General features: G+C 38.9%; 1 protein-coding gene across 5 annotated transcripts in view; it reads right to left on the bottom strand.

The window, feature by feature from the left end:
* Window positions 1–15,495, bottom strand: part of REV1 (REV1, DNA directed polymerase) — a 65,993-nt gene that overhangs the window by 5,924 nt on the left and 44,574 nt on the right. For all 5 annotated transcript variants that reach the window (XM_021714014.1, XM_021714013.1, XM_008061214.1 and 2 more), the window contains 5 exons: window positions 13,501–13,655; window positions 10,654–10,773; window positions 5,786–6,006; window positions 4,493–4,665; window positions 2,099–2,201 (listed from right to left, as the gene is read on the bottom strand). In XM_021714014.1, the coding sequence (XP_021569689.1) occupies window positions 2,099–2,201; window positions 4,493–4,665; window positions 5,786–6,006; window positions 10,654–10,773; window positions 13,501–13,655 (772 nt within the window). The remainder of the gene's footprint in view (window positions 1–2,098; window positions 2,202–4,492; window positions 4,666–5,785; window positions 6,007–10,653; window positions 10,774–13,500; window positions 13,656–15,495) is intronic.

Below are 15,495 nucleotides of genomic sequence, written 5' to 3'. Positions count from 1 at the left end.
AACTTGGTGAGACCTCATCTCTACAATAAATCAAAAATCAGCCGGGCGTGGTAGCGCACGCCTGTGATTCCGGCTACTCGGAAGGCTGAGGCGGAAGGATCGCTGGAGCCCAGTAGGTCGAGGCTGCGGTGGCCGGGAGTGGCCACTGCACTCCAGTCTGGGCAACAGAGTGAGACTCTGACTCAAAAAAAAAAAAGATGAAGTACTTTCCAAAAAGTGTGGGAAGGAGATGAGCAGAGAGTACACCGCAGATCACCACTACCATCACAAATGATAAAATTATGCTACGTGGAGCTTAGTGGGCTTACTGATTTCACGCCTTCAACAAAACCCACACCAAGCCAACAACTACCCTTTATTCACAAACAAGGGGGGGACCCAAAAACTTGGAATTTATTTATTTAAAAAGTATCTATTTACTCCTACATGTTTAGTACTTTGCACTCAGATGTCCCCTCTGAGGGGACATTGTAAAGCCAGCAAACCATTCAGATAAAGAGATTGTTGGTGATTATATGGGACAAACTTATGTAAGTGCAAAATTTTCAAAAATGTATATTTCCTTGAAGTTTCCCTTTCAAATTGCACAAAAAATAAATAAATGGAATATATACTGAGATATGACTGATCAGTTAAGAAGTGGTTTTCAGGAATCACGATTGAGTCCTTCCACATCTTCTGACAACAGAATGGACAATAAATTACATATTAATGTGGGAAGAAGTAAACGAGACTGCACTGTCTGCTCAGATAGAAAAAAACAGGAGAAAGACATCAAACTACTATTGCACAACATGTACCAATGAACCTGCAATGCATGTTGGTGACTGTTTTACATGTTACCATGTTAGAAAAATATAAAATATAAAATCGTGATTTTTTGGGTCATGACTAAGTTCCTCAATGTCCAACATTCCATTACAAGCCAAATATCATTACAGTAAGACAATCGGTTCCAATGCTATACTACTTAATATGAAGTGATTCATTTCTCACTATTTCATAAAATATGGTCAAGTTGCTGGTGGCTGATCTACGAGATGTCTTCAAGTACAAAGGCTTAAATTTCAGTCACCTTCAAAGTACTCTGATGCAATACACCTAACTGAGATGCCTTTTCCATTGCTCAAAGGTTTTTGAGCCCATCAACTATGATGCTTTTTAGTGCTTCTGCCATTCTTGGTTTTCACCTCTTCCACGTTGGCAAAACATTTTCCTGTGAGGACTGTTTCATTCGGGGAAACAGACCAAAAAAAAAGTAACTTGGGGCGAGATCAGGTGAACAGGGAGGGTGGAGAATGGAGATCAAACCATTTTGGTCAAAAACTGTACACTAAGCATGGTGTAGGTAGGTGGTCTGCGTAAATCGCCCATCATGAAATGGGCAAAAGCATCAAAAGAATCTCCAAAAAAAATTCACTGGAGCTGAATGCAGCCTCTCACAACAATGCTAGCTGGTACAATGGTGGTGATGGGTTCCTAGAACACTCACCTGGCCAGGGGAACCCTGTATTACAAGGGGTCCCCCCTCCAAAAAACAATCCCGGGCTTCTTTGGGTCCCCCTCATATGCACACACAACCAAACTTTGAAAAGTCATCTTTAGGTAAAAAAAGAAATTCAAGGTTTTGATATTTTGATGACCTCTTGCCCATCTGTTTCAAAAGCATCTTCATGTGCCTGTGGTTTCTCTCCCTTCTAGGGTTATGATACAGACATCAGAAAGAAACTTCTGATTAACAAGAACCATGAAGTTCACACCCCTCACAGCCTCATCTACTTTTAGGAAATAAGGACAGGAAGAAAAAGACAATACATGCGAAAGTAGCCCCTGGTTAGTTAAAGGTACTATAAAAATCTAAGATATAAAATGATTCTAGGCAGAAAATAAAAGAGCTTTCATAACAATTTTGATGCTTCTTTACAACTACCAGATCAGATAAAGTCAAGTTTTTGTTCCTCTTCTCCTTGGATTACAAAGGAGGTAAGGACCTGCATATAAGCTCCCTACACCCCACCTAAGAGCATTCTCAGATCAAGCCTCAAATAAGAGAAACTTTTCATGAAGTCAGAATTTTAAAATGTTATCACATACTTACCCCTCTCATATCCGATATATTTAGTTTCATTGTATGAAACATGTTTAGCGCAGCCTTTCCAATTATTTTTGCATTATCTGTTGCCTGGTCAAGAGTTACAGTCCTGTAAGTGACAGAATTACTTCTTTAAAGAAACAAAAGCTACATTTCCTATGTATTCACTAGTATCTCAGTAGTATGGAACTGTTTAATGGACACCAGTTAACTAAAAACAAGTTGAGCAATTTAGAAAAAGACAAACTGTAATTAATGTATATGAAACGATACACATATTTTGCAACTGAATGAGTGTAAGTGCAATGGCTTAGATTCCAAGAGAAGTCTTAGGTTCCAAGATGATCTATGCAAAGGAACCGTTAACACTCAGAAGAGAAAGCAGAATTCTGTATTTTGACTCTGGATTCTCCCTTCGTTGTGTTTAAAGCCACTGAATAATCTTGACATTCGAATATACTAATTACAATTCTACTTTTTCTAAGAGGCTCTGTAAATGGATCAAGAAATGTAAGGACAGCTATGACAAAGGAAGTATAGCGGGAGTTTGTCTAAGACCCAGAAAGACTAGAATATATGATTTTTAAACTTTTAAGAACTTAAAAAAATTTTTTTAAAAAGACCACGTGTCTCACTCTGTAGCCTAGACTAGAGCATAGCAGCTTATATCTCACTATAACCCTGAACTCCTGGGCTCAAGTGATTCTACTGGCTCAGTCTCCCAAGTAGCTGGGACTATAGGTATGCCACCATGCCTGGTTAATTTTTTTATGGAGAAGAAGGTCTCACTGTTTCCCAGGCTGATCTCGAACTTCTGGCCTCAAGCAATCCTCCAGCCTTGGTCTCCCAAAGCACTGGGATTGCAAGTGTGAGCCACAGCATTCAGCTACATCTTTAAGAACTCCTGAAGGAGGACAAGGGATCCACTAGCATTATTAGGTACCAAAATTGCACTAAACTCACCACTATTTCCATCAAAGCCTTTCATTTTTTGGATGATCTTTTTCCACGTTATCTTAAACATATAAAGTTCTAGGCCTTGAAACAACATATTATTCCCAGAAAAGGTATTATAAACTGGATCTGACTTTCCCATGGGAACTATACTTTAAAAGATAATTATATTCCTCAATAAGAACTTAATAACCAGCTTATTACAGAAACGAGTACTAGAATTATATTTAACTACAATTTGAAATAAATGAATATAACAGCTTTGTTATTTTTTTAAGTCGGGGTCTTACTCTGTCACCCAGGTTGGAGCGCAGTGGCATGATCACGGCAACTGCAGCCTTGAACAGCTGGGATTAGATGATCCTTCCGCTTCAGCCTTCCAAGTAGCTGGAACTACAGGTGCATGCCACTATGCCCAGCTAATTTTTTATTTATCGTAAGGCGAGGTCCCACCAAGTTGCCCAGGCTGGTCTCGAACCCCTGGGCTCAGGCAAGCCTCTCACCTCTGCTTCCCAAAGTGCTGGGATTACAGGTGTGAGCCACTGTGCCCGGCTCATCATAACATTTACTAACGTAGGTTAATACGGTTCAACATAACCAACTGAATACAAATACATTTTATAAATTATGTTGTTTAATGTGTAATGTTTTCATGGCGAACAAAGGCATTAATGATTAACTTGGGAGTTTCTACGTTAGAGAGCAGTCATCTTATGACTTAGCAATATCACTATATACATAAACATGCACCATATATGGTTTGCAGAAGTTAACCTTTAATTAAAATACACTTTATAGTTCTAAATATGTGGCTTTATCAAAGGTCTCAAAATTTTGGTTTGACAGATAAACTAGAGTATACTGTATAATACAAAACAGCAAGCAAAAGCAAGTATTTTCACATTGACACAAGTCTTACATGAAGTTTATTATTAAGTGACCCTCACAGAAAAAGCCAGGGTTTTTAAAATGCTTTTGCCAGTGTTTGTAGAATACATGATTACTCTTTTCACAAACTAAAATTATATACCTACTTAAATGAAGTGGTTGCCTCATTCAAATTATTTTTTGAAGTACCATATTGAAATTTCCCTTAGGAATAGTTTTACCAAGTTCACAAACCACAGCAGTACCCCCTTGGTTTGCAGCCTTGCCCTTTTCTTCTGTCCATGTGCTGAAGTTAACAGCCTGAAGACACCAAGCGAAGGCTTCCAAGGGTCAGGAATGCTGTCAGCCTGACCTCCATGTGCATGGGTGTGGCTAAACCCAAGTGCATAAACATCACTCATTGGCCGTGGTCTGAGTTCTGGCTCTACAGGATGCCAAATAACACCAGAGTTTACAGGTCTTTATTCAAATTCTTCCTTGGTTTTCTTTGTTTTCGGTTAATTACAATAACCTGTACTAAAAATCTCATTTCCATATTCTAATTTGAGATGAGCTTACCTGGCAATGTTATCACAAATCCCATGGCCTCCAAATTTTGCAGTTTCTATAGGGGCCCCAGGCTTTCGTACCATGATTTTGAGAGTCAGACGTTTACCCTTCATGCCAGCAGTTTCTAGTCGTCTTTGAATTTCTTCTGAAAGACTCAGAAGAAAAGCTTCTGCCTCTTTTGGCTATGGAAAGACAAATATGAGGGAACTCCCATGTTATTTTCCTACGCACCTAACAACCATTCTCAAGTATTTTAACTTTTAATATTAAACATGTCAGTTATTCACTATCTAAAAGTAATCATTTTGTACACCTGAACTACGTATTAGTAAAAATACTCATCTTTTCAACAAAGTGAAAATAAGGAATATTTCTTCCCTTCTTGCTTTTCTATGCCATCACTGACTTGTTAAAATTCTTTTGTATTTATGTTATTACTAACAATTTAAGTTCTAATGTGCTCTCCTATATTGTGCTCAAAATTAGCCCAAGAATCCTTTTCAATTTTTTTAAGAGACAGTCTTGCTCTATCGCCCAGGCTGGAGTACAGTATAGTGATCACAGCTCACCATAACCTCAAAGTCCTGGGCTCAAGTGAACCTATTGGCTCAGCCTCCTGAGTAGCTGGGACTTAGGCACGAGCTACCACATCTGGCTAAATTTTTTATTTGTTTGTAGAGACAGCCTTGTTATGTTGCTTAGGCTGGTCTCAACCTCCTGGCCTAATTAATCCCTTTCTACCTCAACCTCCCAAAGTGCTGGGATTACAGGTGTGAGGTCCAAAGTGTCAGTTAAAGAAGGAAATTAACTCATCAAATTTCAAATTAATACAATATGGTGTTGTTTGTTAATATATATTCCAGAGACATATCCAAGTCCATATTCTAAAGGAAAATGAAAACTACTCGGTCACCTGTGCTACTACTTTCCAGAAGCATGCATAATGGGTTCGCTGAAACTTAATTTTAACTATAGCTTAAAAAGTATTTAAATATTAAAAATACTTTTTTTGGTTTTTTTTCTTTATTGGAAATTAGAATAATTATAAACGCAAGGTCTCTAAGAACTGACCCTCAAAGCATAATCTTTTAGTATCCTTCCTCTAGATCTAGGTTCCCTCAGTCTTATCTAGGGCTATACCTTACCATGTAGTGCCTCAAAAGACCTTCTTGAGGCCCTAAGAGTAGCAAGTCTTAAGACTTTATTTCAAACATCAAAAGCCTTATAGTTCACTTGGAAAGACAGGACTATGTAAAAACATAAAGAACAACATAAGATAAAAATCTTTTAAGTGATCAGTACCTGGGTAAACCTTATTCCATAGTTGATCTCGGCAGAAACAGATTTTCTTTCCTTTTCAGTTCGAACTGGTCTATCATCCAAACCACGGCAGAACCTATAAAGCATCTGACCTGTTTTGGGACCAAATTCTTTTTGGAGTTTTGCCATGGTCATATACTGCAAGTCTCCACAAGTTTTAATTCCCAAAGATGTCAATTTAGCTTCCATTGAACGTCCAACTCCTAAGATAATACATACATACTGTTCTTTAATTACGCAGAATAAACTATTGAAAACAATTTTAGTAACATGAAGTAGCTACCATTCATGCACAAAAAAACGGATCTGAAATCTTCTCCTTTAAAATCTTCAAATAACTTAAACTAAAGCATCTCATAGATTAATTTTTTTATTGCAAGATCATGCTAGTGGTGTCATTTAAGAATCTGCTTCTCAATCTGTACTCTATAAAGGTGAACCAGAAACTTTTCAAATATGTACGACTAAAGTTATCAACAAATATTTTATTAGTGAATAATATCCAGATTTCTCTCTTATTTGCAAATCAACTAATCGAGTGATAGGCTTATTTAAACAAGTCTATAGCACGACTCACAGATGTACCAGCAGACTCACAGAATGTAAGGGACTTTGCCAGGATTTTGACAACCACCAAATTCACTGGTTTCAGCCACATTTTCTTTGAGCGAGAAACAGAGTAAGAATTTACAATATAGCTACAAATCCAAAAAGGCTATTTGCTATCATTCTGAACAAAAGTAGTACCACTGACCTGGAGCTGAAGATTCCTAGGCAAACTTGGAAATGAGGGGAAGACATACATATTTCTTTTATTAAGATGATTTCCCTGAAGAGGTCCTAACCTTTCTACAGCTGGGCCAGTCGGCAGTAGTTCTTATGTCCTACTCTGCAAAATGCGAGGATTGAGCCCTACACAAAGGACACTGATGAGTTCTGTTGCTCTAAGTTGGAGCTTGGTTTTCTCCAATCTGCCCTAAAACCTTTAAATGGTGTACCTAGCTAGGAAAAAGGTTTAGAGTAACTAAGGGAAAACAGAATTCTTGTTAAAATGGTTTCACACTACCAAATCCCTATTTTCCACATGGAAAAGACAGTGTGTATTTCTGGTCTTGCCTAAGACCTTATCAGAAGAGAACTCAGAGCAAAGGCTGAGAAGTTCTGCTCATCACTGTTCTCGTTTGTTCCAGCTCCTTTCTTCCTGAGTGGTCTTCAGAAGCAACTCCTATTACTCTGAATGGGGGTGGGGAAATTAAGCTTAGAGCCAGCACCAAAACCCCGGAGAGAGCTGCTAGTGTAACAGAACGCATCAAGTAAATAAATGTTTATAAGAGACAGAGAGCATCTCTAAGGAGAAAGTGAAGGGGGCTCTATGCCCAGATCCAGAGAGTTATCTTGAAAGGACAAGATGAAGAAAAATATGCTAGCTCAGAATCAGGTCTCTAAAAAGAAAAGAAAAAGACGTGGAAACTCCTGATCAAGCAACTGAGGAAAAGACTTGGTATTTTCCTTGAAGGAGAACTATTAGTCCAGGTTAGAAATGGTTAATAAAATTCCCTACCTGGCATCCAGAACTTGGCTGTCCAATACAGACACAAAGGAGTAACATTTTAAAGAATAAAGTTTTCATCACCTACATTAGTGCTGTCCGACAGAACTTTCTGTGACACTGACATGTTCTCATCTGCGTTGTGCAAGCCAGAAGGCACCTGCCACATGTGGCAACTGAGCATTTGCAAATGAGGAAGTGAATTGTTAATTTAACTTTAACTCTATTTTACTAGTTTCACCTGGCTGGTGGCTACTGTATTAGGATAGTACAAATCTTTATGAACACCCATGTGCTCATAGTGTTTCTCTGAGAATAGAATCAAGATGAAATGCAGAAGCTGGAGTTCCGAAGTCAGCAGAGGCTGAATGAGGTGCCCTTAATTTAAGAGCTCACACATGGGGAGAAAAGCCTTGCTAAGATCTGAAGGACAAGTAGGAATGGTTCTTTGTACTGAAACCATTGTTGGGGACAATCCTTTCTCTCATTAGGCAAGCAGTTCATATTAACTAATTTACTAACTAACATCATTATTCTATGCAGTCTCCTAAAACAGAAACTTACTATTATGCTTTTCTTTCTTATGTAGCCACTCTTAATTGCTTATTATTGTGCTCAACACATTATATGTTCATTAAACATTTATGAGCACAGGTGACCAAAGAGAGGTAGGGAGTGGGATAGTTACCACTGCATTTCTTGTGGATTATCAGTTACGGAGCAAGGTTTCCCCAAAGTGTGTTCCACAAAATGTTGATAGGTACTGTATATTCATCACCAATTATCTTTAAGAAATTACTAATTTTTAATAAGATAAATAGGTTTCTTTATTTAAATAATTCTCAGAACTTTCAGTGTGGAGCTCTCCACTACAGAAGTTTCTCACACCTATACAAAATTCCTTTTTAAAGGAACAGCCTGTATTCTGTGGAACACACTTTTGGACGGATGACATCTTCAGGACAAGAGTAACAATGGAGAAGGCTGATGTTTTACATACCTGAACTGTTCTAAATCAGATTAAGAATCTGGAGGTTATATAAAAGTTAACAGTTTTAACACATGAAAATCATATGAACCCGTGTGAATGGTCTAGAACTCTTCTGAAGAAGAGAAGAGGAAGCCAATTCTGCTGCCCCTATCTTTTGGACATCCTTTAGGAAATTTGGGGCTGTGCCTCAGAGCTTATTAGCTAGGACATGTAACCTCACACTTGGCCTTCAAGAAATAACGTTTTTCCAGCCAGAAAGCAAATGAAGGTGAATGGTAAGTTAACTGATAACTAGGTCAACTAGCTAAAAATCCTCTATTTCTGTTTTTTAAAAAAAGCTACAAAACTGATTCACTTTAAAGATAGTGTAATTAGACTAAACTATATCCTCCCAAAATTTGTATGTTAAAGTCTCAATCCCCAAGAAGAGATCAGGACAGAGACACAGGGAAGGTAGGACAGAGATATAGGGAAAGTCACGTGAAGACACAGGGATAAGATAGTTACCTATAAGCCAAGTAGAGCCCTCAGAAAAAAGCATCCCTGCTGATACCTTGATCTTGGACTTCCGGTCTCAAGAACAGGAGATAATGATAAGTTTCTATGGTTTAAGTCACCCAGCCTGCAGTACTTTGTTGTGACACCTCTAGAAAACTAATATAAATGCCTACTATGATAAACTAAAATTTTGCATGCAGTTTTAAACATACTAGTTTCTTCAGATATAAAACTGCAATAAAAGCTCTTATTAAAACCTTAAATTGTGCTGTTTACTAAGGTAATTTGTTAGCTTGATTTTATAAGGCTAATTATTCTTCAAATTAACCCTCAAACTGACCATCAAAAATGTCATGTTTCACATTTCTGACACTAATACATTGTTAAGAGTTATTTACTAGGGGGTCAGGAAGCTTTAAAACTATCCCACCATAAAGTGGTATTTGGGTCATTTATATTTTATGGCCTATAACTGCTAAGTTGGTACAGATATACTTTTATTAGGTTTAAACAGACGCATCTAAAAATGCCATTAGATTCATTTTTAACAAACAAATGAACTAAAATACTTTCATTATAAATGTATACAGGAGCTTTGTGAAGCTGACACAAGTGCTTTACAATAGGTGACTAAACAAAAACATAAAACAACATCCTGTCCCATTAAGCAAGAAAGGTACAGATAGAAGATTTTCCTTAATGTCTCCAGTTAATGAAAACACAATGCTTCTTTAGGTTTTACTTTTCCTATCATGCATGGTTCACACTTTTAAAATTATTGGTTTACTAAACTCAGAAAACTGTCACTAGTCCTGCAGCATGATTTTATAAATAGAGAAGAATCAATTCTCAAAACTTTACCTTTGAACGACATGTAAACTATTTCAATTATGATTTACTTAAAGAACCGAAAGTCAATTTCATCATATTTCCTTTGAACTTATTATAATCTTGCTCCTTGAGAAATACTTAAAAGTAAAACCCATTAGAAGCAAAACTAAAACTTAACATGAAGGTCTTGAGAAATCATTTGACAGTATATTCTATGCAGAATTCCAAATTTTGTTTTTCATGGCACTCAATACTAGATTTAATTTCTTTTTTATTTATTTATTTATTTTTGAGTTGGAGTCTCACTTGGTCGCCCAGACTGGAGTGCAGTGGCCGCTCTCAGCCACCACAGCCTCGACCTGCTGGGCTCCGGCGACCCTTCCGCCTCAGCCTTCCGAGTAGCCAGAATTATAGGCGCGCGCTACCACGCCCGGCTGATTTTTTGATTTATTGTAGAGATGAGGTCTTGCTGCCCAGGTGGGTCTCGAACCCACGGGCTCAGGCAATCCACTCACCTCAGCCTCCCAAGGCGCGAGATTACAGGCTGAGTCACCGAGCCCGGCTCTTTTTTATTTTTTTGAGTCAGAGTCTCACTCTGTTGCCCAGGATGGAGTGCAGTGGCATGATCACAGCTACTGCAGCCTCAACCTGCTGGGCTCAGGTGATCCTTCCACCTCAGCTTTCTAAGTAGCTGGAACAATAGGTGCGCACTACCACACCTGGCTAATTTTTTTTTATTTATTGAAGAAACAAGGTTTCATCATATTGCCCAGGCTGTTCTCGAACTCCTGGGCTCAGGCAATCCTCTTGCCTTGGCTTCCCAAAATGCTGGGATTACAGGTGTGAGCCATTGCTCCTGGCATAAAAAAATTTTTAATATTAATGTTTGGGAAAAGAGAGGTCACATAATTCTACATCACAGAACTATCAAAAGCACTTAAAACGGTCTACAATAGACAAAAGTTATAAAAAGAGATTTACCTGGTAGATTTGTAACTAGCTGACCTCTAATAAAATCATCTACTTCTTCTGGTTTTAAGTGGTATTGCCCATCTGGTTTTGCTTTTCTAGTTGCCATTCTAGCTAGGAGAATATTAGAACCTATAAAATTTAAAAAAAAGTCCATAAAATATTCACAATTTAAAAAATTCTGTCAAAGGCAGCTACAAACATTTTTAAAAACACTGAACATAAACAACATACAATTTTCATAATTTCAAACAAGGATATAAAAGTGTTAGCACTCTGTTAAGTATTACAAGTCATAACCAACATGGTTGCTGGACAGAGGTTTCACTTTGTTCCAAAAGAAGAGTCACTTCACCACCTTACCAGATGTAAGAACAGAGAAAGCAGTCCTGATCTTAAGAGTAGGAGTGTATGGGAATTGAAAACAATGATCAGTAGTTCATATTTGTATACCTAACCCTGAATCATACCCCACATATTTAAAATAAAAAAATTAAAAATTAAAAAAAAAAAGAATAATAAAATGCATGGGGGCAACCCCTTCAGGTCCCCTCCCACTGTGGAAGCTTTTCTGTCCTCTCAATAAATCCTGCTTTCTAAAAAAAAATAAATAAAATGCATGGTATAGTAAATTAAAAAAAGAAAAGAAAAGAAAGCAGTTCATGTTCCAACCACGGGATCTAAGATAGGTAGGGAAGTGAGGACAACAGCACTCACTGGACGGGGGCAAACAGAAAGGCCCAATAACCAGGACTGCAGGGCAGATGGAGGAACTGAGGGCAGCTGGAGATGAGCAGTGAGGCTCCCATATAGATATGGGCATGGATCACGAACACAGCCCAGAGGAAAAGGCACCAAAACATAGAAGAGCCAGAATCTGTGGAGTTCAGATGCTAGGCAAGCTTCTCTGTGAATACCAAAATCACCAGACAGTAAGGCAGACTTATATCAAAGACATATCTTGAATTTATGGAAGATTTATATAAAAACTATATATTTTCCTAAGGTAATTTCCTTGAGATTCATGAAGACAGAAAGTTCTGGATAGTCACACCAAAATGATAAAAGTGGTAGGTTTTGGGGAAGGGAAAGAAAAAGAGTGGAAATATCACATAGGATTTTAGCTTTAAAATTATATGCTTGAACTTAAAACAATGTATTCATATTACCACTTATGAATTAAAAAAAGTATAACTAAAAACAAAAACCGAAAACTATGCCTGACACTGAAATACAGAAGGTAAGTCTTAACTTAAATGGTAAGAAGATCTGTGGGCCAACAACAAAGAGTAAGAAGGGAGGCTAGCCAGTAACTAGGGATGCTGGGTATATATTAATCATATATTGTATTTTCTGTATCTTGCAGTGATTTGGACAGCTCAAAAATTCTTGCTGGCTGAAGAAAGACTGCCTTCCCAAAACTAGCTAATTCCTAAAGGTAGTAAACCACATACTTAGAAGCATGCCTCTCATGTGCAAGCCAGCCGCCTCTAACAACTTCCTTATCAAACTCTCACATACCAAGCTAGTATATTCCCTGCCCTAAATCATCTCAGATAGCAGGCAAGACCACTACAGCCGAAAGCCTGCCAGAATTACTCATCCTGGCAAATCTTTTTTTTTTGTCTCAGCTTGAAAAGTCAGATCATGGCCACAGATACCAGCACTCCCAACGACCAAACCCCTATGTGACTAAGTTGCTGGATGCCAACCACAGCATCTTCCTTGAGCTCACCAAGGAATACAGAATGGGGACATCACAGAGTGTCAGCTGCCCTTCTGACCATCACAGCACTCCCAGAGCCTGATGAAGAGAGGCAGCTGCATACTGGCAAATCTTAAACTGTTTTCTAAAACTGTTTCTCACTGTTTCCTATGGAAACCTTAATAAAGCCTCTAACTTAGATTTTCTACCACTGTGCCTGCTACTGCTTCCCAACCACCCTGGTGTTTCCCTGATGGCCCTGTGTGGTGTGGCATTACCGCCCCCCCACCCTTGTGAAATGGAAGCAACAAATTCTTCTTTCAATGGGGTTAGCCTCTTCACATCATCAGTCACCTCCATGGTTACAAAGGAACAGGAAACCGTGGAGGAAGAAGGGTTTTTGAATGAGGATGGATAAGTAATGGTTGGACGTGACAATGGCAAGCTAAGAGAAAGTTATCTTTTCCTCCCAAGCCCGTGGCATACTGACTATGGCGGGAAAAAGCGGGCTCCACTTAAAAGAATGACAAAAAAAGGGGGCATCTTGGCAGGAGGTATTAAGTAGGTTCAGAAAGAAAGGAAGAGGTGACTCAGGGAAGCTTAGGTATGACAAAGAGAGTTCAGGAGGGCACAGGTGGAAGAGTCAACAAAAGCTGGGCAAGTATTGAGAGAAGCTGAAGAAACAAAGTACAAGACTTAAAGACAGAATAATGGGGATGCGTAGACACTGGATAGTAAATGAGAGCACCTGACAATCAGGGTGACTTCTAGGATTGAGTGAGTGAAGACTGGAATGGCTGCACATTCCAGGAAGCTGAACTAGAGAGAGTAATTGTGTAACAAGACACATACTTAACTACAAATCCTACATCAACACCCTACTTTAAACATAAATCCTACATCAACATCCTACTTTAAACTCAACTTTCCCCATTTTTAAAAAACAAGAAATATTCCAACTATTGCAAAGATACTATGAACTATTTAGCTACATTTCCAATACTTTTATCTTATGTATCACACAATTTCAAGCAATGTTAAAAACTGCTTTAGAAGTGAGAGTAGGCTATTAAAAACCAAAATTCCTTAAAATTAAGTAATATTAAAACATCTCAAAGTAATTCCTTTGAATACAAAATAAGTTAGACACTAACCAATTCCAACAGAGGCAGCACATTTTGTTTGGTCTTTGATTTCCATACGAACAGCATTTGCAAACTCATCAGGTGTAAGTCTGGTCTCTGCAAGGATTTCGGTGATGTCTACCAGTGCTTCGTCACAACTAACAGCTTCGATGTTATGAGTATAGCTATCAATACAGAGCAAAGGCAATGAATCACAGCTGCAGTCACCATCAGGCAGACACAAACGCTACAAAATAAAGTCTTCTTATGGTATCTTTTTGTTGTTGGTGGATTCTTACTCTGTCACCCAGGCTGGAGTGCAGTGGCACGCTGTGCTCAGGTGATCCTTCCGCCTCAGCCTTTCAAGTAGCTGGAACTACTTGGTATCTTTATTCAACATTTCCTTGCAAGGCTTAATGTGTTTTTAAAATTACACTTTTAAGCAATTTTGCCAAAGTACCATTATTTAGTCACCCCACTTTTGACTACAAAGTTAATTAATATGTTCTCTTTTTCCATATTAACTATAAAAATACAAAGGAAATTATAATTCCAATTTCTCACTACTGAGATTTTTGTAAACCTCTGAATAGTAGAAAAGTGATGGGTGAATTTGAATTGTCAAAAGATGTAATCTAAAAATTTTCAAACATGTTTTACAAGAATCAAGCAGAAAAAGTAGATAAATCAATCAAATAATTGCTGCTCTACTAGAACAAAAATACCACAACGAAATATCATTCATTTCAGCAGACCCCTAGGTCTGAATGCAGTAGGATAAAGAAGCCAATCATCCCAACCACCTAAGAGAATCCCATCTACACTCCCTGCATGTGGAAATATTTTTTAAAAAATCATCTTATATGATCTACCCACATTAACAGCTTCTTTTAATTGGCTAGAGAAGAAAAGGAAGATGAGAGTTGCTATGTGACTTCAATGCTAATTATATATGAAAACTAGGAAAACATAAAATAGAATTGGACGAGAAACAGGAAGCAACAAAAGAAAACTCAAGATCAAAAATATGTCTTTAACATCCTCTTCATAAAGTACAGTAGGAGGGCCAGACCTCACCTCTCACACCTTACTGTGGGTTACAAATCAGATTAATATCACGATTAAGAAATAATCTCTCTGCTGGGCTCAGTGGCTCAGTCTGCAATCCCAGCACTTTGGGAGGCCGAGGTGAGTGGACTGCCTGAGTCCACGCGTTCCAGACCAGTCCAGACAACTTGGCGAGACCTCGGCTCTATAATAAATCAAAAATTAGCCAGGTAAGATAGCACACCTGTAGTTCTGGCTACTTGGAAGGCTGAGGCGGAAGGATCGCCGGAGCCCAGCAAGTCAACGCTGGGGTGGCTGTGAGTGTGCCACTGCACTTCAGCCTGGGCAAGAGTGAGACTTCAACTCAAAAAAAAAAAAGCCGGGCTTGGTGGCTCAGCCTGTAATCCCGCGCCTTTAGGAGGCTGAGGTGAGTGGATTGCCTGAGCCCGCGGGTTCGAGATCCGCCTGGGCAACTTGGCGAGACCTCATCTCTACAATAAAATCAAAAATTAGCCGGGCGTGGTAGCGCGCGCCTGTGGTTCCAGCTACTTGGAAGGCTGAGGCGGAAGGATCGCCGGAGCCCAACAGGTGGAGGCTGCGGTGGCCAGGAGCGGCCACTGCACTCCAGTCTGGGCGACAGAGTGAGACTCCAACACAAAAAAAAAAAAAGAAAGAAAGGAAGAAAAAATATCTTGTCTATAATCCCAGCACTTTGGGAGACCGAGGCAAGAGGACTACCTGAGCCCGGGGATTTGAGACCAGCCTGGGCAACTTGGTGAGATCTCATCTCTACAATAAATCATAAAAACTAGCCAGGCATGGTGGCGTGTATCTGTAGTACCAGCTACTTAGAAGGCTGAGGCAGAAGGATAGCCTGAGCCCAGCAGGTTGAGGCTGTGGTGGCTGGTGAGTGTGCCAATACACTCCAGCCTGGGCGACAAGAGTGACACTCTAACTCAAAAAAAAGAAATAATACCT

The sequence above is a fragment of the Carlito syrichta genome, unplaced genomic scaffold, assembly GCF_000164805.1.
Source record: "Carlito syrichta isolate Samal-C Ts95f unplaced genomic scaffold, Tarsius_syrichta-2.0.1 Scaffold305149, whole genome shotgun sequence".
In the NCBI taxonomy this organism is placed as follows: Eukaryota; Metazoa; Chordata; class Mammalia; order Primates; family Tarsiidae; genus Carlito; species Carlito syrichta.
This window is presented reverse-complemented; position numbering and strand designations above follow the sequence as displayed.